This window comes from Oncorhynchus mykiss, chromosome 23 (assembly GCF_057628025.1).
Source record: "Oncorhynchus mykiss isolate SJ-2025 chromosome 23, ASM5762802v1, whole genome shotgun sequence".
Classification (NCBI taxonomy): domain Eukaryota; kingdom Metazoa; phylum Chordata; class Actinopteri; order Salmoniformes; family Salmonidae; genus Oncorhynchus; species Oncorhynchus mykiss.
Genome location: NC_143044.1, coordinates 22,007,727 through 22,033,746, shown reverse-complemented (window position 1 = coordinate 22,033,746; position 26,020 = coordinate 22,007,727). Strand labels below are relative to the sequence as shown.

At 42.1% G+C, this 26,020-nt stretch overlaps 1 protein-coding gene across 2 annotated transcripts; it reads right to left on the bottom strand.

Annotated features, from left to right (window-relative positions):
- Positions 1-1,429: 1,429 nt before the first annotated feature.
- Positions 1,430-22,838, bottom strand: LOC110502579 (bcl-2-like protein 11). 2 transcript variants are annotated; one of them, XM_036960171.2, is made up of 4 exons: positions 22,476-22,838; positions 20,313-20,677; positions 18,452-18,585; positions 1,430-4,364 (listed from the first exon to the last, which is right to left on the bottom strand). In XM_036960171.2, the coding sequence occupies exons 1-4, from the start codon at positions 22,481-22,483 to the stop codon at positions 4,236-4,238; spliced, it is 636 nt and encodes a 211-aa protein (XP_036816066.1). In that variant the 5' UTR covers positions 22,484-22,838; the 3' UTR covers positions 1,430-4,235. The 2 variants fall into 2 exon arrangements, with proteins under 2 accessions (XP_036816066.1, XP_090073189.1); XM_090217063.1 differs by lacking the exon at positions 22,476-22,838 and adding an exon at positions 21,295-21,471.
- Between the last annotated feature and the right edge of the window lie 3,182 nt (positions 22,839-26,020).

Below are 26,020 nucleotides of genomic sequence, written 5' to 3'. Positions count from 1 at the left end.
AAACAGATTCTGATTAGATACAGAAAGATTTTCACTGTGCATTTCAAGCTGTAGAGGCTGTCATTGAAAATCAGCCATCTCTAAAAGCATATGACTGTGAAATAGCACCACTGTGCTATACCAATACACTACAAATGGCATTGTTTCTAGTAATCTCAAATTCAGTCAATTAGCATTTGAATTTCTAATCCTGTAGACATTCTCATTCTGTATTAGATAAAAATCCCATGTGCTATGAGTTCTTCCGCCTGAGGTGAAATTAAGGGAATATGCCATTGAGCCAGTATCCCTGTCACAAGAGAAACACTGAAAGTGTTGTGGGATGACCTGAACAGATAATGGATACTAATTAATTTGCTCTTCCTAGAGATTACACAGTGCTATGTCCTGTGTATACCACTGAATCCAGCAAGTGAAGAACTGAATAAGAAATAAAATAGTATTGTATATAAGTGCGCTATGCACTTGTTTGATTTATCATAGGGCTGATATAGTTGGGTCTTTTAGGGATCCTTCAAGTAGTAGTCCACCACTTTGGGTATTCCACTGAGTCAGTGGTGAAGAGGGTGGGATTCAGGGCTCAGTTTGGATCTCTACAAAGCTCAAATAGTCAGCTCGTCTGTTTTGGATAAAGACAATGGCTGTCTGCTATTAGGCTGTGAAACTCAAGTTAATGTAAACTCTCACCAAGCAGCTGAACATTAATAATACTTAGCTGAAATATATTGTGGGGTCATCATGCTCGAATTCAGACACATGCTCAAGTGTGTGTGTGTGATAGAGAGGAGTTCAGATCGTTCTTGATTCATTTGACTCATCTTACAATTCTTACGCAAGTTTCAACCGAATGTTTACACCTCAGGCTGAATAAATACCTACCCACCGTACTGTCCTCTCAATAGTTTACCTTGCCACTAAGTGGATAAAAGGTTTTCTCTATATGAATACTGGAATTCACCCTGGACTGTGCACAGTCACATGGGGCTTAGTGTAGCAGCCACTGACTGGCTGAATACGGGATGTATAATTATCTCAGGCTGTTTTTGCCAAGCTAGGGAAGGTACCGTACTTTCCATGTCCTGCAGATGATCAGAGATAAGCGTGGCGGCCACACAGAGGAAGAGAGTCCTCTTTTGCACAGATACACAAATGGTCTTTTCAATTTTCACTTGAACCCAAAAAGTCATTTTTGAGAATGTACTTACTGTATGACACTTACATAAATAAAGACATGTTAATGAAAGTTTGCACTAAAGATATTTCGCCACACATTTTTCTTTGGTCAAACTTTCTATGAACTGCCTGTGATTATTTCCATTATGACTGCATTATGAGTGGTTCTAGTTATAGAACAATGACAGGGGCTTACTAACTTATCATTAAAAAGAATGTGGTTTAATCAACAATGAAAGAAGATTCCAGAAACACATTTTTAAAAAGATGAAAAAAAGCTTTATACAGGCACAGCATTATGCACAATTTAAATCACAACCTTAAAACATTTCAGTGCAAAAAAAAACTGAAAGAAATTTACATTTTGCTACAAATGTACTGGGTCCTGTGAGTCAGATAAATCAGTTTATGTCAGTCTGCGCTCAGTGCAAAAAGGGTCCTGAACAGACAGAATTCTGGGACAGTAATCATAGTGCAAGAGGGACACACCTGCACTTCCTCCACCAAGATGACACTGGTTGAAATTCATGGCTCTTGCTAAGGACAACTTGGGAATGTTGCGGATCAAAATTAAGTTATTGTATGTGTCTGGGAAAAATGCTATTTCTATCTATGGTCTGGTCTCTACCCATTAAGAAGTATGGACAGTATGGACTATGCTGTCACTCAATGGATTGATATCTAGAGTACATGGAACCATTGGCTGACTGTCTGAGAAGTTTCCATATCAGTTTCAGAAGGTGAAAATTCAGCTTTCAGTTGTTCTCTTGGAAAGCCACTAGACTCGACTACACCCTTCTGAGATACACAACTTTGAAATGAGGTCTTTGGTTTCATTTGACAACACCAAAAAAGAAAAGACAATACAATATATAAAATACATGGCCGAGCAGTACAATTTTGGTACAAAGAAGAACATGACGGAATGATACGCTTCTCAATAAAAATTGGGTTTGCAGATAATTTCATCAACTAATACCTTACATTTTGTCTACATGATTGGCAAATTTTTTTTGTTTTTTTTAAATAAAAAATTCTAAAAGGCAGATGTTTGGCGATTAAAACCTCTAATGAGCTGTAAGTGCTATGTTATGTTAAAGATAGGCTTTTATCAGCACATTTTATACCGTTAACATTTAATTCCATGGATAACATTTATTGAACTGTGGGTGTGAAATGAATTTTCAAATCAAATACTGTCAGACTGACAAATATGAGGCAATGGAATCAAAAGGGTGGCCAAGGCAGTTGGACTGAACCACGCCTATACTGTACTATACAATAAGATCTAACCAGCAAAATTACAGTGTAATCCATCTTTGGCTCACACAAGAGGACACATAACATTTCCAACCAACCCATGGTGCACAATGTGGTAACATGTAACATTCAAAGTAATCCTACTTCAATTTTTGTTTTTCCTTAAAGGCCCAATGCATCTGTTTTTATCTCAATATCAAATAATTTCTGGGTAACAATTAAGCAAGTGCCTTACTGTAATAGTTTTCCATTAAAACTGTAAAAAGGAAACAAAAATAGCCTTTTAGCAAAAACTATTTCTCTAGCAATAATTTTGTTAGGACTGTTGGAGTGGTCTGAGTATGTAATCTGAAAACTAACTGTTATTGGCAAAGAGGTTGGAACTCTTTGTTATTGGTATATATTAACTTATACTGCCTCAAATTCTTTCACACTTTTAAAGGGATAGTTTCATCAAAACACAGGAAAAACAGGATTTTGACTGCACTGGGCCTTAAAAAACCCATTCATACTACCACAGATCAGAAATACAACACATTTTCAAGAATTTGGATATAGATCCTTCCAGGTTGTTGGGTGGTTTTTATCCCTGTCTATCGATCTCAGTTCTCAACCACTGCAAGTCATCCCATCCATTAAAACCTGTATTGAACCCATTGGCTCTCTCTGCCTGTTCCTCTGGCTAATGTTAGCTCATGGCTCTCCATTGACAAAGCCCTGCTCCCCTGGTGCTCAGAGTTTGGTTCTCTTCCAGCAAAGCTTCTATGAGCATTTAATGACCTGGCAGCGCTGTGAAGGACTTGGCCGGGCCAACATGAGTGTCAGCTGGGCTATGAAAGCCCCGACAACAGCCTGTCCAAGCTAAATGCTAAATGATAACAGCAATTATGTTTGACATCTGAAAAGGGGCAGGGTTAAACAAGTGAGACAACAGTAAAATAAGTTGTTTCAAGAACTTACATTATTTGCCCTAATTCATGTACTTTAATTTAATTAAATATGATTATTTTAGGCATTGTATTTGCTATCAATGTTTTTAGCTGTTGTTGTTCTTACAATTACTACTAACATCCTTGCTATTGTACTGAATATGTTTGGAAAGAAAATACATTTAAAAAATGGTGCTTACAAATAATTTCCTATTTAATATTAAGATTTAAATGTCTGGGTCAATGGAAGCGGCCGTGGAACTGGTTGCATCAAATTAGAATTGCAGATGATGTTTGGATGAGGAAAGGAAACCGTGAGAAGCCATGAGAACCCGGAGGAACAGGCACCGCGCAGACTCGACACATCTGACCATGGGCAAACTCACAAACAAATGAAATACAGAGGTGAAAAAGAAATAGCTGCAAGAAAAATAAAACAGCTTAGTAAAAAAGCGAGAAACTGTACAAGGCACATGTAACCTCCACAAAGCATTATCCACATGGCATTATCCCTGTGAGTGCTCTGCAACAGGACACTCCATCTTTGGTGGTTTGATTAGGCTCAGCTTTCCAAATCTGAGCAGTTTCCTGCAAAATTCCAGTTGTTGTAGAATTCCCAAAGAAAGTATTCTCCAAAGCTGTACAAATTCCCTATTCCAACTTATCCTGGATCAGGGAATCTTGAGCCAATTCAAGGTTAAAAACTATCAAGACACATTTGTATAGGTCCACATATGCAGGAGGATCCATTCTGAAAATGTAGCATTTTATATAATCACATATGTACAGGGTCTTTTGACAGAATTCTCCCAGGTGCTACAGTATGTGACTGCTGGGTGCTGCAGGAATGGGATTGAGGCTTCTGTCTACCCATCATCTTCTCTGCAAGATGATCTGTAATAGTCGTCCAATCAGGAGCCCCATCCACAGTAGGAAGGCGGGCTCTTGGTGCATCTCCTGCAGGTTTGCCTGGGCAACTTGACCGTTTCTGCCAGCAGGGCGCTGTGGAGGACACAGCGAAAAGAGCCCTGTTACATACACATACCCCTGTATACATAACCACTAAACATATACACAAACATACAGGATAAAGCATTCAACATATTGCCATAACACATAGCGTAATAGTGCCATTCACCTGACAACCATAATGACCCGTGCTGTGTGTGGAACGCAGACACCAGAGGTTTGCTGACAATAATGGCTATGGACATGGCTGAATTCAACTGTGGTCAGTGTGCCAGTCCTTTCATAAGGGGTAAATTCTCGTCATCACACACATGCAGCCCTACAAACACAGGAATCAGGCCAACACAACTTGTTCCTGACATCCTGGTCCAATTCAATCCAAACCCTTGGTCCCTCTCCAGGTGTTAGGACCAGTGGGTTCACTTCACACTCAGACAAGAGGCCCAGACAAATACATATACTGTTCTTACATGTGTTTGTGCTCCTGTGATACAGTACCATGATGTGTTTGTGCTCCTGTGATACAGTACCATGATGTGTTTGTGCTCCTGTGATACAGTACCATGATGTGTTTGTGCTCCTGTGATACAGTACCATGATGTGTTTGTGCTCCTGTGATACAGTACCATGATGTGTTTGTGCTCCTGTGATACAGTACCATGAAGTGTTTGTATACGAATTAGTTTGGTAATGATGTGTACACAGCATTGAATTAAAGAAGCACAATTAAGCATTAAAGTGTGGAACCAACAGGACCCTGAACAGCTTCAACCCCCATGCCATAAAACTGCTAATTAACCAAATAGCTACACAGACTTTCTGCATTGACCCTTTTAGCACTAACTCTTTTGACTCATCGCGTATGCTACTGCCACTGCTTATTATCTATCCTGTTGCCTAGTCACTTTACCCCTATCTATATGTACATATCTACCTCAATTAACTCGTACCCCTGCACATCGACTCGGTACTGTTACCCCATGTCTATAGCCAAGTTATCATTACTCATTGTGCATTTATTCCTCATATTATTATCTTTCAATTATTTGTATATTTTTCTCTCAGCATTGTTGTGAAGGGCCCATAAGTAAGTATTCCACTGTTAGTCTACACCTGTTGTTTACCAAGCATGTGACAAATAAAATGTGATTTTATTTAAATGAGCAACCACTTTAACTGTATTTACCCTCTCAATTGAGGGTTAATGTTCTGCTCTTCTGATCTTTGTGTCAACACTGCTATGTTGGTCAGAGGCCCTGCAAACGACCACACTAGTCCTACAGCCTTGGGCTGAAGAGAACCCTAACATACCAGGTTTACGACATGAGTGATATCTCTTAATGAGCAATACAATGCAGCAGCAGTGTCATAAAGGCCATTCTATTAGGGCAGCTACTTCAGCTCCAATGGAAACAGCACTTCATGAACTAAACACAAATAGGGACATTTTTACTGTGAGGTGAATGGAGAGATTAGGGAAGAGATTGAGACATTCTATTTGGTCTTCAGTGGTGCACTTGGACATGGCCAGGTCATGGTATCCTAATAATGAGGGATGGATGGACTACTCCCCTCACAGACAATTACCTCTGCAGACTTGGCATAGTGGAGGTGAAAACAGGTGGCTGTCTTGGCCAGGCCAGCACTTTGGCCTGAGGCCACTAGTTTGGCAGGGCTTTTGCGATAAGCGCTGAGCATTTCCCCTGTGGCCCTTTGGCAGAGGGGACGGAGGAAGCGTGATTCATTTTACAAGTATAAAATGAAGAGAAAACACCAAGTCTGAGTTATACTTTTCCCTTAGTCCCTCGAGGTGAAAAAAAACAACTGTTTCTTACAGGAACTGTGCTGAAGTATGACTTGGGCATTGCTCCATTAGTGAATCACTGCAGGTGTGTGGATTCAGAGCAGCTTGGCAGGTAACCATACCATGCAGACATTGTAAACCAGCCCTGTGCCTCAGGTATTCTGCTCTCAACAAAAGGATTTTAGGAACAAATGCAAGAGGAATATCAATGCTTGGTTTTACACTAAATGAGTTGTGCCAAGAACCACAGAAACCTGGAGTGACTGTGAATAGTGTCTGAGGAAACAGGTGATGAGGAAGTGAACTTAAATTGAGGTGCATTAACTCCTCTGTGAGATAGACTTAGAGCAGGACTGGCAACCTTGTAAGACCCCATTCTCCTTCAGGCCAAACATGATGAGTTCATTAGAGAATTGACAGATCGAAGGTTTGGCTAGATGTAAATTATGGTTCCGAAAGACTTAACAAAAACTTAAAACAAGCTGTTGAAAGGTTGTTTGATTAGAACATATCCTCATTCGAAGTTTAGGACTATTTAACAATGTGTGAAACAAATACTGTATGTTCCTATGGTAAAGAGATTTTAAAGAATGAAATGGAAAGAGGAATGACTTCTATACTTGCTGTAAGCTCTACAAATGAAACACATGCTGCCATTCCAGGCAGTGGTTTCAACAGTGTAAACACAGACTTGTATCCTGAGATTTGGCCATTGAGGCTGAGGGTAAAACCTCTCTGGTGTATATTATAGTATCATGACTACATGTTGCATTTTGCATGGCATTATATAGTACAGTACACACAGTATGTAATCACATGCCACTTCACACCCCGATGCATGCAACATGAGAGGGAGGCATAAGGCAAATCAACAGGTGAATGATCCCTTTAATAGTATGTTATTAGCTGGGGGGAGCGTACAGTAGAAAACATATTCCAATATTACTTTCAAAGACTTTCAGCTATATCACACATAGCTTAAACGGAGTTAGTGTGTATTGTACTTGTTAGTTTCCTTTAAAACATTTATCTTTCCCTTTAAGATTCATGTTTTTTCCCCCTTAAAAGTTAGATCAATTTCTATTTCCCTTTAAGAATAATGTTAATACCCAAATTCACTAAATACACACACTGAACGTTTTACACCGATAACCAGCAAATTGGTACAATGTTGCAAACCATTAACACTTAAACCATGTCTCAAGTATGATGGATCAGGGTCTGAGTATTCAGTTGTTTCTGTGCCCAAAATGTGTTGTGGCATGCCGGCATCACACACAGACTGACTAATCTCTCCCTCTGATAATTGATCTGGGGTGAGAGAACGCAGAGTGCAGCACCACATGCAAGCAAAACAAAGAAGCCATTACTTACAAGACCAGAAGAACACTGAAAAACAATTCGACCAAATTGGGAGAGCAGACAGAATTTGGAAGAGACAACATGAAATTAAAGTGACTCGCTAATACGTTCACAGATGTCTGCCTGAGGAAAAACAACGTTGTCACTGAAACACTCAATGCTACTCAGCTTGTGCTTTTATTTGATCAAAACAAGGTATTACACAGCTGCTTAAAATAGTTTCCAAACAGACAAACTTCTCTCTCCCTCTTTCTATAAGAGAAAGACTGCAGGTCCTAAGCCAAAATAACCTTGCATCACATATAAGATGGGGTGTCACCACTTTCTGAGGGAAATCACTTAAAAAAAAAAAAACCCATTTAAAAACAGAATAGAAACTCAACAAAGAAGTCAGCTGCCATGTAAATTGCTCAGATAATTTGAGTGGCAAAATGCAGACATTAGTTCTCTTAGAATACAACATGTTTCTGTGGCCAGACACCTGCTTTGCATTAGCAGGGTGCTTGTCCTTTTTGCTTCACGCTACTATCTGCCATATCTACCACTGGAGAGACGTCTCACCAGACCTGGGCTCAAATAGTACTTGGATTTCTTTCAAATACTTTAGCTGTACTTTATTGAGCAGGCCTGGTGCAATGGAACCAATGGAATAGTCCCAAAAATGAAAACCCTGCACATCTGCCAGTCTGGGAAGGTTCAGTTAAACGCTCAGAGTATCAGAGGAGTGCCCTGAATTAAAAGCCTCCTTTTTCAGTCCACAGGACAGAGCACCTTCACATGCAAAGTTAACTTCACAGCATTGCCACCACTAAACACACACGCAAGCAACACCAGAACCAGATGAAGAGAGTATGGAGACACCCAAACCCACAACACACCCAAAGACTTAACAGTGGACCAACTCCACTTAAAAGTTCTTTCCAGTGCCTCTCACAAAGCATGACAACCGCTAGAGCCCTGGGTTCAAACTCACACTGGGAGAAAGAGCCGGTCAAAGAGCAGGTCCGGAGGGCCAGGCCGGGGCTGGACTGAGTGGGTCTCCATGGCGCTGGCTGAATGAGGCCTGTAAAGGCGGACCTGTGGATAATTAGAGACCACAGTGGGCTCTCTGAGAGCCTTAACCACAGGGTAGGAATAATGAAGCTGAGCAGTCACGTAGCCCTGCCATGCTGCAGCACAACCACTCACTCACTAACCATCTGCCCAGTCACTATAACCTGACCCTTCCTCCTCTGAGCTCTCTAACCCGAAAACTTGATCTTGATTGCGCACTCAGACAGCCAGAGTATTTTCCATAATGGCTATTAGGCAGAGAAGGAGGGGTGTGTGTGTGTCTGTGTGTGTGTGTGTGTAATAGCAAAACAAAATCAGGTCATCCCGAGAATAATGTAGGTCACTGGTCAGTTGCGTGGGTGGCCAGAGGCCATAGAGACAATCCGAAGTGAGAACTGGGAAGTCTGACAAATGACAGGAGTTTTTTAAATTCACCTTAGGTGACACCTGAAAACACACAAACGCTTTGTTTACAAGGAAATAACTTACTAGCCAGGAGAAACTACCTCTGATCCAGATACAAGCATTATGACAGTTATTGGCAGTTGAAAACGTATACATAAAGCCAGATGAAACACCTGAATTTGTCAGTAACACACAACCTGTATATAGGGTGCCTTTGGAAAATATTCAGACCCCTTGACTTTTCCATATTTTGTTACGTTACAGCCGTATTCCAAAATGGATTAAATAAATACAAATCCTCAGCAATCTACACACAATACCCCATAACAACAAAGTGAAAACAGGTTTTTAGAAAACAGGTTTTTAGTGCCAAGCTTATTTACATAAGTATTCAGACCCTAAATTGAGGTCAGGTGCATCCTGTTTCCATTGATCATCCTTGAAATGTTTATACAACTTGATTAGAGTCCACCTGTGGTAAATTCAATTGATTGGACATGATTTGGAAAGGCACACACCCGTCTATATGAGGTCCCACAGTTGACAGTGCATGTCAGAGCAAAAAACCAAGCCATGAGGTCGAATGAATTGTCCGTAGAGCTCCGTGACAGGATTGTGTCAAGGCACAGATCTGGGGAAGGGTACCAAAAAGATTCTGCAGCATTGAAGGTCACCAAGAACGCAGTGGCCTCCATCAATCTTAAATTGAAGAAGTTTGGAACCACTAAGACTCTTTCTAGAGCTGGCCACCCGGCCAAACTGAGCAATCAGGGGAGAAGGGCCTTGGTCAGGGAGGTGGCCAAGAACTCAATGGTCACTCTGACAGAGCTCTAGAGTTCCTCTATGGACATGGGAGAACCTTCCAGAAGGACAACCATCTCTGCAGCACTCCACCATTCAGGCCTTAATGGTCGAGTGGCCAAAAGGCACCTAAAGACTCTCAGACCATGGGAAACAAGATTCTCCGGTCTGAGGAAACAAAGATATAACTGGCACCATCCCTACGGAGAAACATGGTGGTGGCAGCATCATGCTGTGGGGATGTTTTTCAGAGGCAGGTACTGGGAGACTAGTCAGGGTGGAGGAAAAGATGAATGGAGCAAAGTACAGAGAGATCTTTATGACAACCTACTCCAGAGCGCTCAGGACCTCAGACTGGGGCGAAGATTCACCTTCCAACAGGACAACAACCCTAAGCACACAGCCAAGGCAATGCAGGAGTGGCTTCGGGACAAGTCTTTGAATGTCCACGAGTGGCCCAGCCAGAGCCCAGACCTGAACCCGATCGAAGATCTATGAAGACCTTAAAATAGTTGTGCAGCAATGCTCCCCATCCAACCTGACAGAGCTTGAGAGGATCTGCAGAGAACAATGGGAGAAAACTCCCCAAATAAAGGTGTGCCAAGCTTGTCGAGTCATACCCAAGAAGACTCGAGGCTGAAATCGATGCCAAAGGTGCTTCAAAAAAGTACTGAGTAAAGGGTCTGAATACTTACAGTGGGGCAAAAAAGTATTTAGTCAGCCACCAATTGTGCAAGTTCTCCCACTTAAAAAGATGAGAGAGGCCTGTAATTTTCATCATAGGCACACTTCAACTATGACAGACAAAATGAGAAAAAAAATCCTGAAAATCACATTGTAGGATTTTTAATTAATTTATTTGCAAATTGTGGTGGAAAATAAGTATTTGGTCACCTACAAGCAAGCAAGATTTCTGGATCTCACAGACCTGTAACTTCTTCTTTAAGAGGCTGCTCTGTCCTCCACTTGTTACCTGTATTAATGGCAACGGTTTGAACTTGATATCAGTATAAAATATCTGTCCACAACCTCAAACAGTCACACTCCAAACTCCACTATGGCCAAGACCAAAGAGCTGTCAAAAGACACCAGAAACAAAATTGTAGACCTGCACCAGGCTGGGAAGACTGAATCTGCAATAGGTAAGCAGCTTGGTTTGAAGAAATCAACTGTGGGAGCAATTATTAGGAAATGGAAGACATACAAGACCAATGATAATCTCCCTCGATCTGGGGCTCCACGCAAGTCTCACAATGATCACAAGAACGGTGAGCAAAAATCCCAGAACCACACGGGGGGACCTAGTGAATGACCTGCAGAGAGCTGGGACCAAAGTAACAAAGCTTACCATCAGTAACACACTACGCCGCCAGGGACTCAAATCCTGCAGTGCCAGACGTGTCCCCCTGCTTAAGCCAGTACATGTCCAGGCCAGTCTGAAGTTTGCTAGAGAGCATTTGGATAATCCAGAAGAAGATTGGGAGAATGTCATATGGTCAGATGAAACCAAATTAGAACTTTTTGGTAAAAACTCAACTCGTCGTGTTTGGAGGACAAAGAATGCTGAGTTGCATCCAAAGAACACCATACCTACTGTGAAGCATGGGGGTGGAAACATCATGCTCTGTGGCCTAGCCAGTCTCCAGATCTCAACCCCATAGAAAATCTTTGGAGGGAGTTAAAAGTCTGTGTTGCCCAGCAACAGCCCCAAAACAACACTGCTCTAGAGGAGATCTGCATGGAGGAATTGGCCAAAATACCAGCAACAGTGTGTGAAAACCTTGTGAAGACTTACAGAAAACGTTTGACCTCTATCATTGGGTATATACAAAGGGTATATAACAGTTTTGAGATAAACTTTTGTTATTGACCAAATACTTATTTTCCACCATAATTTGCAAATAAATTAATTAAAAATCCTACAATGTGATTTTCTGGATTTTTTTCCCTCATTTTTTCTGTCATAGTTGAAGTGTACCTATGATGAAAATTACAGGCCTCTCTCATCTTTTTAAGTGGGAGAACGTGCACAAATGGTGGCTGACTAAATACTTTTTTGCCCCACTGTATGTAAATGTGATATTTCAGTTTTAGATTTTTCCTAAATTTGCTACAATTTCTAAAAACCTGTTTTTGCTTTGTCTTTATGCGGTATTGTGTGTAGATTGATTCAATAGTTTTTTTCCCTCATCAATTTTAGAATAAGGCTGTAACCTAACAAAATGTGGAAAAAGTCAAGGGGTTTGAATACTTTCCGAAGGCAGTATAGTTATTTAATAGACATTTGAGACAGATAGGAGACATATGTCACCCGTTTCAGGAAACTAGGCCTGTCGCGGGTCACTACTTCACAGGAGAGCCATTTGAACGTAAAAAAAATGTTTTTAATCAAAAATGCGTTTTTTGGGCATAAATACCTTCTCGAACATGTGAACTTTCAAGTGCCTTAATATCAAACTTGTATGCCATCTGTAAATATGTAAGACATTGTTAAATTACGAGCTTAGTTGGTTTAGTCACAGAAAAAGCCAGCAACCATGATTGGCTGAGATAATGAGTGGGCTGGACATGCCGAGAGATGAATTTGGATTGGTCTGCCATATAGCACGCTTCTGTATATTTGAGCTGGTCAGTATGTCTAGGTAATCCTGTCTAATGCTGCATTTAAAAAAATATATTGCGTAGTAAAACTGCATTAGCGGAATTCGAGTATGATAGCTAAGGAGATGGAGAAAAGACCTGTCTTCGGATTACATCTGCAAACTAAGGGCAACCATGGCATCCGTGACATCCGCCACTTCCGGCGCCGACAGAGATGGCCGCCTCGCTTCGCGTTCCTAGGAAACTATGCAGTGTTTTGTTTTTTTACGTGTTATTTCTTACATTAGTACCCCAGGTCATCTTAGGTTTCATTACATACAGTCGAGAAGAACTACTGAATATAAGATCAGCGTCAACTCACCATCAGTACGACCAAGAATATGTTTTTCGCGACGCGGATCCTGTGTTCTGCCTTTCACCCAGGACAACGGAATGGATCCCATGCAGCGACCCAAAAAAACGACTCCGAAAAAGAGGGAAACGAGGCGGTCTTCTGGTCAGACTCCGGAGACGGGCACATCGTGCACCACTCCCTAGCATCCTTCTCGCCAATGTCCAGTCTCTTGACAACAAGGTTGATGAAATCCGAGCAAGGGTAGCATTCCAGAGGGACATCAGAGACTGTAACGTTCTTTGCTTCACGGAAACATGGCTCACTGGAGAGACGCTATCGGGGGCGGTGCAGCCAGCGGGTTTCTCCACGCATCGCGCCGACAGAAACAAACATCTTTCTGGTAAGAAGAGGGGCGGGGGCGTATGCTTTATGGCTAACGAGACATGGTGTGATGAAAGAAACATACAGGAACTCAAATCCTTCTGCCACCAGGGGTGGAAAAACCTTGGATCATTCTTACTCTAACTTCCGCGACGCATATAAGGCCCTGCCCCGCCCTCCTTTCGGAAAAGCTGACCACGACTCCATTTTGTTGATCCCTGCCTACAGACAGAAACTAAAACAAGAGGCTCCCACGCTGAGGTCTGTCCAACGCTGGTCCGACCAAGCTGACTCCACACTCCAAGACTGCTTCCATCACGTGGACTGGGACATGTTTCGTATTGCGTCAGATAACAATATTGACGAATACGCTGATTCGGTGTGCGAGTTCATTAGAACGTGCGTTGAAGATGCCGTTCCCATAGCAACGATTAAAACGTTCCCTAACCAGAAACTGTGGATTGATGGCAGCATTCGCGTGAAACTGAAAGCGCGAACCACTGCTTTTAATCAGGGCAAGGTGACTGGTAACATGACCGAATACAAACAGTGCAGCTATTCCCTCCGCAAGGCTATCAAACAAGCTAAGCGTCAGTACAGAGACAAAGTAGAATCTCAATTCAACGGCTCAGACACAAGAGGCATGTGGCAGGGTCTACAGTCAATCACGGACTACAAGAAGAAATCCAGCCCAGTCACGGACCAGGATGTCCTGCTCCCAGGCAGACTAAATTACTTTTTTGCCCGCTTTGAGGACAATACAGTGCCACTGACACGGCCTGCAACGAAAACATGCGGACTCTCCTTCACTGCAGCCGAGGTGAGTAAGACATTTAAACGTGTTAACCCTCGCAAGGCTGCAGGCCCAGACGGCATCCCCAGCCGCGCCCTCAGAGCATGCGCAGACCAGCTGGCCGGTGTGTTTACGGACATATTCAATCAATCCCTATACCCGTCTGCTGTTCCAACATGCTTCAAGAGGGCCACCATTGTTCCTGTTCCCAAGAAAGCTAAGTTAACTGAGCCAAACGACTACCGCCCCGTAGCACTCACTTCCGTCATCATGAAGTGCTTTGAGAGACTAGTCAAGGACCATATCACCTCCACCCTACCCGACACCCTAGACCCACTCCAATTTGCTTACCGCCCAAATAGGTCCACAGACGATGCAATCTCAACCACACTGCACACTGCCCTAACCCATCTGGACAAGAGGAATACCTATGTGAGAATGCTGTTCATCGACTACAGCTCGGCATTCAACACCATAGTACCCTCCAAGCTCGGCATCAAGCTCGAGACCCTGGGTCTCGACCCCGCCCTGTGCAACTGGGTACTGGACTTCCTGACGGGCCGCCCCCAGGTGGTGAGGGTAGGCAACAACATCTCCACCCCGCTGATCCTCAACACTGGGGCCCCACAAGAGTGCGTTCTGAGCCCTCTCCTGTACTCCCTGTTCACCCACAACTGCGTGGCCACGCACGCCTCCAACTCAATCATCAAGTTTGCGGACGACACAACAGTGGTAGGCTTGATTACCAACAACGACGAGACGGCCTACAGGGAGGAGGTGAGGGCCCTCGGAGTGTGGTGTAAGGAAAATAACATAACACTCAACGTCAACAAAACTAAGGAGATGATTGTGGACTTCAGGAAACAGCAGAGGGAACACCCCCCTACCCACATCGATGGAACAGTAGTGGAGAGGGTAGCAAGTTTTAAGTTCCTCGGCATACACATCACAGACAAACTGAATTGGTCCACTCACACAGACAGCATCGTGAAGAAGGCGCAGCAGCGCCTCTTCAACCTCAGGAGGCTGAAGAAATTTGGTTTGTCACCAAAAGCACTCACAAACTTCTACAGATGCACAATCGAGAGCATCCTGGCGGGCTGTATCACCGCCTGGTACGGCAACTGCTCCGCCCACAACCGTAAGGCTCTCCAGAGGGTAGTGAGGTCTGCACAACGCATCACCGGGGGCAAACTACCTGCCCTCCAGGACACCTACACCACCCGATGTTACAGGAAGGCCATAAAGATCATCAAGGACATCAACCACCCGAGCCACTGCGTGTTCACCCCGCTATCATCCAGAAGGCGAGGTCAGTACAGGTGCATCAAAGCTGGGACCGAGAGACTGAAAAACAGCTTCTATCTCAAGGCCATCAGACTGTTAAACAGCCACCACTAACATTGAGTGGCTGCTGCCAACACACTGACACTGACTCAACTCCAGCCACTTTAACAATGGGAATTGATGGGAAATGATGTAAATATATCACTAGCCACTTTAAACAATGCTACCTTATATAATGTTACTTACCCTACATTATTCATCTCATATGCATACGTATATACTGTACTCTATATCAACGACTGCATCCTTATGTAATACATGTATCACTAGCCACTTTAACTATGCCACTTTGTTTACATACTCACCTCATGTATATACTGTACTCGATACCATCTACTGTATCCTGCCTATGCTGCTCTGTACCATCACTCATTCATATATCCTTATGTACATATTCTTTATCCCCTTATACACAGTGTAAGACAGTAGTTTTGGAATTGTTAGTTAGATTACTTTTTGGTTATTACTGCATTGTCGGAACTAGAAGCACAAGCATTTCGCTACACTCGCATTAACATCTGCTAACCATGTGTATGTGACAAATAGCATTTGATTTGATTTGTCTACGGGTAAGATAGTCTAGCTAGCTACATTTTCAGATATAACACATTTCTAGTTTTGACATAAAGATTTTTCATTTCAAGTTAAAGTGTACTGTTAGCTAACATTGAACCTGGTTGGTTAGCTACCTGCAGATTCATGTCGTTTAGTAACGTCATGAGTTGGGATTATGGTTCATTGTTTAGCAAGCTAGCTAGCTACATGTCTTAACAAAATACTCCACTATGCAAGTATACATTTCAATAGAATGTCATTGCAAGAACTGTTGATAGATGTTAATGTTATCTGGTAAATTCACTCTGGCTATCTACTCCGATTTCAGACCACAGTTAAGATAGTCTAGCGAGGTACATTTTCAGATATTACACATTTCTAATTTTGACAAAGTATTTTCATTTCAAGTTAAAGTGTACTGTTAGCTAGCTAGCTAACGTTACGTGTATGATCTTATTATTCATACCTCAGAATAATTTTATTGGCTAGTTATAACCTAATGTTAGCTAGCTAACATTGAACCTGGTTACTTAGTTACCTGCAGATTCATGCAGGGTAGTAACATCATGAGTTGGGATTATGGTTCATTGTTTAGTTAGCTAGCTATCTGTCTTAACAAAAGACTCCACTATGCTAGTAGCCATGTCGGATGCGTTCATAAATTCAGTCTGGCCATTCTACACTCTTGTCTGAGTGTGCCAGAGCACAGAATAACGATGATGAATTACCGAACGCTAAAAACCCATTGAATATTGCCGGTGTCAGTAAACGTCTGCAAAAAGTGTAATTCATTTGTTGACAGCAGCACAGTTACAGTCACCAACGCTTGAGAACAACCATAACATGAGAACAGCCTAACCAGTTCTGCGAGGGTGAGTAAAATGGTCAGAGTTTGGGTGGGGGCTAAAGCTTAAAGGGTGTGAATGATGCTGAATGGGTGTAGACAAAGAAGAGCTCTCCAGTAGATAACAAAATATTCAAACACCATTTTCTTAAAAGTGAGGTTTCAAGTTCATCAACTTTCAAAGCAGAATTACGTTCCCATTGTTCCTCAAATGCAGTGTATTTGTAGCTCTGTGTCTCTGCTTTTATCCAAAGTAAAAAACACAATTTCAAATTTTGCTACATAAGACCGAATCAAGGCGGTCGGTCACATATGAGACAACTCTAGATTCTAGACAGAGACAGTCTTGCAGAATCCCTCACTCTGATGTCAACCAAACACCTGAGACCAAAACACGGAACATTGAACACAACATGTTCTGCTTTTTATTGGGCTCATTGTTCTCAAAATACATACTAGCCAATACTAGCCTCTAGCCAATACAGTACCACACACACACAAACAAGCCCTGTTCTGTTCTACAATGTGTGTTAAGTCTGAATCACAGCCTCATTTGTTGAAAGGTGTATAAATATTTATTTCTCCTCAGACGTCTCCTCAGAGGCCTTTAGTAACACAACATTTACCTCACGGCAAATCCTCACACACTCATTTGAAAGAAATGTGTCTTCAGTTAATCTTTTTGGTTATACAGACAAACTGTCCGCCTTTATGGGTACCAAGCAGTGACTCTTGGGGATGGTGATGAGGAAAACACATCATAACATTCTTCAGATGCAAAGATACACAATGTCCACGACAAGAAAATCCTGGTGTTATGAGCTGGCAAGAAAAACGTATTTCATTTCAGCCAATTAAAGTCTGCTCAGATGGAGAGTGACAAGAATGGAACATGGGAGAAAACTCTCCATAGTGTAAACAAAATATTTTCTCCAAAAATGAACACAACAAGCCTTGAGTATTAGTGTTCAAGTGTACGAGTTACACAATAAACCAGGAAACTGATAACCCAGGGTAATATGAATCACCAACTTGTTTAAGGTACAAAGACATGACATTATACTGTAGATAAACAGCTGACTGATTAATCACCATACTCACATACAAGCTACTGTACAATGTTGCAATAGCAGTTGCACAGATTTGCCTTTATCTTGCCTTCTGCACTATGCACCACAATTGCAATGTGGCTATTGGATCTGTCCTGTATCTATTATAAATAATGTTATAAAAACAGAGAGCCCTCAGCACATAAGAAATTACAGCACAGAATGCGTCTATGCTAGGTCAAGGACACAAAGAAAGTATGGAAGCGTGAAATAATTTAGAATGGCAAATGTTGAGCTGAGCACCTTATCAGCACCATTTGATACAGTGCAGTCCTTGATATGGTTTGTAAATAAGGTGATGCAACCTCCAGAAATGTACTGTGCAAGTAGCAAGAGAAGAAAAAAAACACATGGCAGCAGAGGCATTTTGTTCACCAGCGCTGCCATGATTTTGGCAGCAGCTCTGAGACAACACTTAAATTATTGACACTATCTAATGGGAAGATTAACTTTCCCCTGCGCTGCAGTGACACCTGTGATTATCAAGTCCCTGATATAATCCTTTTTTTGCAGTGCCTATGTAGCATATTTCTACCCCCTGGATATTGAAGCTACCCATTCCCTGAAGAGGGTCCTTTAATTAAATGCTAACACCCCCAAAATGTTGCATCTTCAGGATATAAGGGGCATTATCATCCTCATCATCACTTATCTTTGGCTCCTCCAACCCTGTATGTGTATATACAGTAGTAGGTTACAAGACTCAGTGCTGGTGTGGTGTACCTACTCACCCCATGTATGAAGTGATCGTTAAACTCATCTCCAATGCGCTGAAGCTCCTGGCCAATCAGTGTCTCTGGCCACATGTCCCCTGCAGTTGGCGGTGGCCGTGGTCTATAGGAGTGGAGGAGGTTGGGCCACGCGTCTGGTGGACAAAGAGCAAGTGGCTGTCAGAACTCATTAGAACACAATCTAGTAACAAAGACCAAGCTACAGCATTACTAAGAAAAGGCCAGTTTGACACTTCGCAGACATGCCAAGTGGTTCCTATAGTGTGGTTAAGTTGTCAATATGAATGTGTTCTGATCTCTTTCTATGACTCACAGGTGTCATGAAACATATGTCTAATATTTCTCACATCCCTCAGGGGCCCTGTAATATCAGTGGAACCATATGTTAATGTGGAACCACTTCACTTTACTTACTTTACTGCAAGTGGCCTGGTATAATGTTTTTATATCACTGTCATAAAAGAGACATAACAATAACACAGCACAGAGACAATTCATGACATGCATCATGCATCACCACAACATTTCCTAAGATAAGTGTAGGACTGGTATTATGAAATGTGGCATTCTGTTATATTATGACAACCTTATGACTGAGTTATAAAGGATATTTGTTAAGAATTTGTCAAAATCAAAATGCCATTTAAGTCACCAAAGGCATTATGCCCCGAGAAGATATAAAACCACAGCTGTGGTGTTTTACATGTGCGCTAGGATCACTCATATCTGATAGTCAGAAAGTAATTTCTCCACAGCATCTGTCTCCCTCAGGCCATAACATACATATGGTAGAACTAAAACTGGAGAACATTTGTTAATCTCCACAAACATACTATTCAGACTATCTAAAGAACTGGATTTGAGTTGGGGCCAGTTCACTGACTTCCCAAGATCAGAGATAGAACAGTTGTTGTTCTCTACCCCATTAAGAGTAGCCTCTGGGATTAGAGATGTGGTGAAACACTACAGATAGAGATTTATCTGTCCCTTATATCAGCCGGCTCCTAAGGAGAATGAACGAAGAGGAATCCCTGTCTGCTGCTGACAAAAGACAGAGGTCTATTTTGACTGGCCTATACTCAAACTCGCTACATGTGGCCTTTGCAACACTGAGCGCAAATAAAAGGACACAAGTGAATCAGGCTGCTCAATCACATCTATTATGCACTGTGCCTGTTTGTCCCTGTGTATTTCCTTTAGCTTGTCTTCTATGGCCACTAGCTTTGTCAGGGAATGTTATTGAGGTTGAGTGTAAATCTGTGTGCACACGCACAGGTGCCTTTAACACAGATATGCACGCGCATGTTTTGCTATGACGTGCACACACACACACCCTGTCTGAGCCCAGGTGGATCCTTGGTGGCTTATGACACAACTCAGTAAACAGAGGACAGATACTGTTCTTTAGAAACTTCCTGCTGAGGTTGAATCCAACTGTTGGCTCATGGTCACGCAATTCTGTTGGCTGGACACTTGCAGATATGGTAAAGACTACGATACTGAAGTAAATATAACAATAGACATTACAAACCGTCCAAGGAACAATAGCATGCAATAACCCAAGACGCATCCTTGCGTAAAAGCGCCCAATCCCCCCCCCCCCCCCCCCCCCCCCATATCAGTGAACACACTACAAAACCAATGGTCCTTAATACTTGGAATAGACAGACAATGTCGTGAACTGGTGTGGGTTAAGAGTTCAAAACAAAGTGCACCTTCCGATTGACACAGGGGCATGGCACATATCATTATTTGCGCGTCAATGATTTATCATGTACACCATGCCATGCAGCTGCCCAGCGCGGGCTGGATAGTGAGTAACAACATTTATTTGTGCGACACAAGCAAGGGTGTGCCTTACCATAATCTCGATTGGTCTCCTGTGCTTGAGACATGCGCTGCAGTGCGTGAGTCATGACTTGGCTAGATGGGCTCGGAGTCTGTGTCGATTTATCTTTCAATAGCGGGGAGCTTGGAATAGAATCGCTGTCGAACGAAAAATATCCACTGGATGACCTGGACAGTGTTCTGAACAACGGCGACCTCGACTGGAAACCAAGCAGACTATTCGGCATCATTATTCCTCCCCGTGACTGCTGCTCCCCTTCGCTGAACTGGGGGTTGTCAGTCGGTTCGGCACCAGAGGCTGCTCCGCCACCGGGATTCAATTCTCCGTATTTCCCTCTCTCAATTAGGATGGTCGAGCCATTGGACTGATTTTGTCGTCTGTAGGATAGATCAAGTATCAGAGTTAGGCTGTTTTTATTATTTTGTCGGTGCAATGTCATTATTTGCTGGAGATTTGCTCTTGTGGACTCAAAGTCTAAACAGTCATACTTTATAGAATGTATAGGCTAATAAAACAGAGCGCGCATGACTAAATATCCCGCCGGGTCGAGTCAAGTTGTTGACTCGGCTGTTACTTCTTCCTCTCCACGTAGGCCTATATCCATTATTTGTTTGGACAGAAGTGCCGATTCCAGCATTTTTAGCAGGGGGAAACAGTTGGCATGAAGTTATGAGCCGTAGTAACTGCGTCACAGCCCCATCTCCAAGCCAAGTTAACTTCTTCTATCTGAAATGAAAGTTGTGAATAGCATATTGTGCATCCCCAAGACAAATCTAGTTATAGTCATGTTTTCGAAATTAATCTGATCGTTACTTGGAAAAATGTATTGCATACTCGAATTGGTTCAAAATTACGCATGGAGGATCTCTAGCGCATGAAGGATCGCAGGCAGCGTACACTCTTTCTCTATTAGGCCTATAGTCTACCTGTCGGCTTTATAATACTATAATACTTCATAATACTTTCAGTAGTCTATTATATCATAAATACTTACTCATATCAAATAAATTCAGAGTTAAATCGAATGCCATATTTGAGAGACAACGAAAACGCAGTCACACCGACGAACAATAGAGTCACGCAGTTTGTTGCTTGAGTGTCGGCAGACTCGGCACACATTCTACCAACATGTGTTGAAAGAAGACCTGATTGGATTAATGCCTCTTTGACTGACGGGCGAGAAAACGGCATCCAAAATCATAGGCTAGCGGCCAACTGGTCCATTATCGCCACCCACAGGTTGCAGCAGTAGCCTCTCTCTTTTAACTTTGTCTTGAAATTGGAAACACAATTCGGCCCCTCGCCTTCACTGAATCACCCAAGAACAGGAGCCCCATTGTCGTGCAATTTCAAGAGGTAGCACATTAACTACTGGATAGACTGAGAAGAGCGAAGATAGGTTAATGTGGAAAACAAAAGGAAACAAAACAATCAGGTGCCTGCTTTTCTCTCATTCCTATCCCCCCCAAACGGCCCTATAGGCATATTATAGACACCATCGCTTTGGAACCAACAGGGCTACACAACATAGGCTAAATCCAGGCAGTCGTGGGAAAAAAACGCATATATATATATATATATATATACGTATTTGAGCCCCCATATATATATACATGGTATTTTTTATTATATTCAATACCAATCCCACTAGGCACAGACGTCAATTCAACGTTGGTTCACTGTCATATCATTGAAATTATGTGGAAATAACGTTGTTCCAACCAGTGTGTGCCCAGTGGAAATGCGTAGGCTAGTGTTTCAAGCGTTACTATTATGGAAATAATAGGCTACTACAGATAATCAGGAACGACGGACATCTGTTAAAACATAATTCTCCCACGCTAAACCGTTGTGCAGACACCGGAGGGACTTAATCAAAAAAATAACTTTCTCCGGCGTGCGCCGTGAGCCGAATACAACACTTTTGTTTCATTAAATAAACACATGAATAGCCTATTTGATATGGTAGCCTACAAAATAAATGCATTTAGACTAGACAGTATAATGATCTAAAAACGAGTAATTCGGCCTATGGGGCTATGTTGGGTAGTGAAGTCTAAAGTTGGGAGAGCGGCGGTGCGATTTTCTGTTATATTGTTCATTCTTAGTCTTCTGAAATTATAGCTATCAAAAACATCAAAGCATGCTATTTCCTTATGTTTATTTTGCACTCACCTGGACATGTCCTAAACAGCTTCAGTAGCGCGACATAACAGTTGTTAATAACGGTAAAATATCTGAATATCCGCTTTTGAACTTCTTACATACGCTCTAAACGCAAAAGTTTAGAGTCCAATGCCTTTTTAATCAGAAAACTACGATGTCAACATCGAAAGAATAGTGGTTCCGCCTTGTAAAAACAGATCCCCTACAAAATATACGTTGCTTGAAGGAGGGGGGAAAGCGTTCGACTCTTTTGTCTCCGGGGTGGATATCTCAGCTCAGCTGAGGATACTTCCTTGCTGTAGCAGTTCACTCGCGATTGATATAAAAAGTTGAAGCGTCTGGTCTGAGTCGAGAGTGGGATGACGCCTGTATACTATCCTCCGCCTCTGACCCGCCTACTCTTGCACTGGGTGGGATCTAAGCCTCGTTTCAAAGCATCCCTTCAAGTGTCCAGATAAACCTCTCTCTCCCCCCTCTCTCTCTGTAGGAGAACCGTTTACAATACTGTAGTACTAGTACATCAGCCTACCAAATTCAGAGGGGCAACTTCAGCTATCAAGATCCTATACCTAGCAACATTTAATTTGTGTCAGAGAAATTATGAGGAGGATATTTTTCTATTAAAATAACAACTTCCAGTAGATGATAATACATTTCAGACAAACATTGTTTAATATATGATCTACTTTAAGAATAATTGGCTTTTTCTGGAGTAATTTAGTACACGTATTTGAGCCCCTAAAATAGTTATTGCATTGGTTCATCACGCTTTTGCCCACACATTCTCAGTTAGAAGAAAGGCTATATCAAAAGACAGTGTTAAAAAGTCAGCTGCACCTTTTCACAATCATCCACGTGTTGATCATTTGCACAATATAACACTATTAAATAAATGGTTTGCAACCAATGATCAGTGAATTGAGGGATATAAAAGTACTACATTTCCCACCTGTATTCTGTCACAAACCATTTCCTATGACTTTGCTCATATTAATAAAATATATTCTAAACATATCTTGTGTGTTTACAATTTTTGTATCTCGCTGAATCAAAAAACTGCCATAATGGCCTATTCGGTCTTGATGAGAGAAAGTGGCTGGCAGAGAGATTCACAGTAAAAGTGTGTTCCCCACTGGGCAGAGACGTCAATTCAATGTCTATTCCACATTGGTTTACGTAATTTTAGTGAAATTACGTGTAAACCTCTTTGATTCAACCAGTGTGTGCCCAGTGGGTCTCTGTATATACTGGAGATTGTATGTGTTGGGCAATTGCACATAGCTCACTGGTCCACTTTGTGAAGCTACCTCATGCTGTTAGCAGTGCAGTCCATGTGTCTACTGAGACAGTCTGCTTCCATACACCTATGGTCTGGTGCACTGTCTCAGGCCAAGGCTAGATCTCAGCTCATGAGGGAAACTAGTAACACATGTTACATTACATTAGTCATAAGACTTGTTGTTAAAATGTAGTTCTGTTCCACTACTATCATGAATACATTTAATTTCAGAACTTTTTTTGTACAAACAAAATTAGCATATTCACTAAGCAACACTGAGTGTAGACAACAACTGGGCCTGTAGTCTGCAAATCTGGTACAGATTAGGCAAAATACCACGGGCTCTGTTCTCATATCCACACTACGCGACTTAGAATGCATGACCAATATGTTGCATTATTCTTAGTGGTATGCTAGTATGGACATTGTAACATAGCTCATGGCTTTTCACTGAGAACTATGTGATCAAGCAGTGAGCTGGTGTGAGCTGACACTCTGAAATCGGCCCCAGCATACTGCACAGTGGGGCTCATAACATGGAGGCTCTGATGGGGTACTCTGGTGGGGAATAGACGGCCCACTCAGCCCGAGGGTTGGCCACCCCAGCAATGGGGACCTAGATGCAATGGGGACCTGGGGCTCCCGAGTGGCGCAGCGGCAATCTAAGGCACTGCATCTCAGTGCTAGAGGCATCACTACAGACACCCTGGTTCGAATCCAGGCTGTATCACAACTGGCTGTGATTGGGAGTCCCATAGGGTGGCGCACAATTGGTCCAGCTTTGTCTGAGTTTGGCCGGTGTAGGCCGTCATTGTAAATAAGAATTTGTTCTTAACTGACTTGCCAAGTTAAATTAAGGTTAAATAAAAAATGTATTAAAAAAAGATGCAGCAGGAGGGAACATTGAAGTCAGACACCATTTTCAGGGCCTCATATCCTTCACTGATCTACACAGCTGCAACAGCTGGAGGACAAACACAACAGGAGTCAGAGACACAACATTTGCATAAATCAATGCAATCAATGAATGAGAATGTGAGAAAATGGTAATGAGGAAGACTGGTATGAATAGCCTTGTAAATGAGTCAATGGCTGAATTTTTTTTATTTTTTATAACGGAGGTAATGTCTTGAAATGTTTAACATTGTAGGACAGGGTATAGACAAAGATAGCAAATTAATCTGATCTGATTTGTGATGACCTTCAAGTCAAAGTTCTGTACAATCTACAAATTTTCACAACAGTCCCCAGCAAGAGAATGATTCAGCATCTTGAGTAAGCAGCATTGACTATCATGAATTGGCGGTACATTCAGATACAGACAACTCTGGGGAGACCGATGGTAGGTGTTTTATTGCACTGAGGATCTACAGTAAGTGTTCCAGGAGCAGCAGACAAAGTCCAGACTGACTTAAGGAGCCCCAGTGGCAATAAAAAGTATGTGAGCCCTTTGGAATTACCTGGATTTCTGAATAAATTGGTCATAACATTTGATCTGATCTTCATCCAAGTCACAACAATAGGCAAACACAGTGTGCTTAAACTAATAACACAGAAATTATTGTATTTTTCTTGTCTACATTGAATACATCATTTAAAAATGCACAGTGTACATTGAAAAAAGTATGTGAACCCCTAGGCTAATGTCTCTAAATGGAGTCAGGAGTCAGCTAACCTGGAGTCCAATCAATGTGACGAGATTGGAGATGTTGGTTAGAGCTGCCTTGTCCTATAAAAAACACAAGCATTGCCTGATGTGAAGCATGCCTCGAACAAAAGAGATCTCGGAAGACCTAAAATTAAGAATTGCTGACTTGCATAAAGCTGGAAAGGGTTAAAAAAGTATCTCTAAAAGCCTTCATGTTCATCAGTCCACGGTAAGACAAACTGTCTATAACTTGAGAAAGTTCAGCACTGTTGCTACTTTCCCTAGGAGTGGGCATCCTGCAAAGATGACTGCAAGAGCACAGCGCAGAATGCTCAATGAGGTTAATTAAGAAGAATCCTAGAGTGTCAGCTAAAGACTAACAGAAATCTCTGGAACGTGCTAACATCTCTTGACGAGTCTACGATACTTAAAACGCTAAACAAGAATGTTCATGGGAGGACACCGTGGAAGAAGCCACTGCTATCCAAAAAAAACATTGCTGCAAGTTTGAAGTTTGCAAAAGGGCACCTGGATGTTCCACAGTGCTGCTGGTAAAATATTCTGTGGACAGATTAAACGAAAGTTGAGTTGTTTGGAAGGAACACACAACACTATGTGTGGAGGGAA

Excerpts from the sequence above, each read along its gene's own strand:
- LOC110502579 (XM_036960171.2), bottom strand. Across the intron at positions 18,586-20,312 it reads GGAGACCAATCGAGATTATG|ACGCGTGGCCCAACCTCCTC; the intron begins GTAAGGCACACC and ends TTTGTCCACCAG. Across the intron at positions 4,365-18,451 it reads ACGATCACTTCATACATGGG|CGCCCTGCTGGCAGAAACGG; the intron begins GTGAGTAGGTAC and ends TGTCCTCCACAG.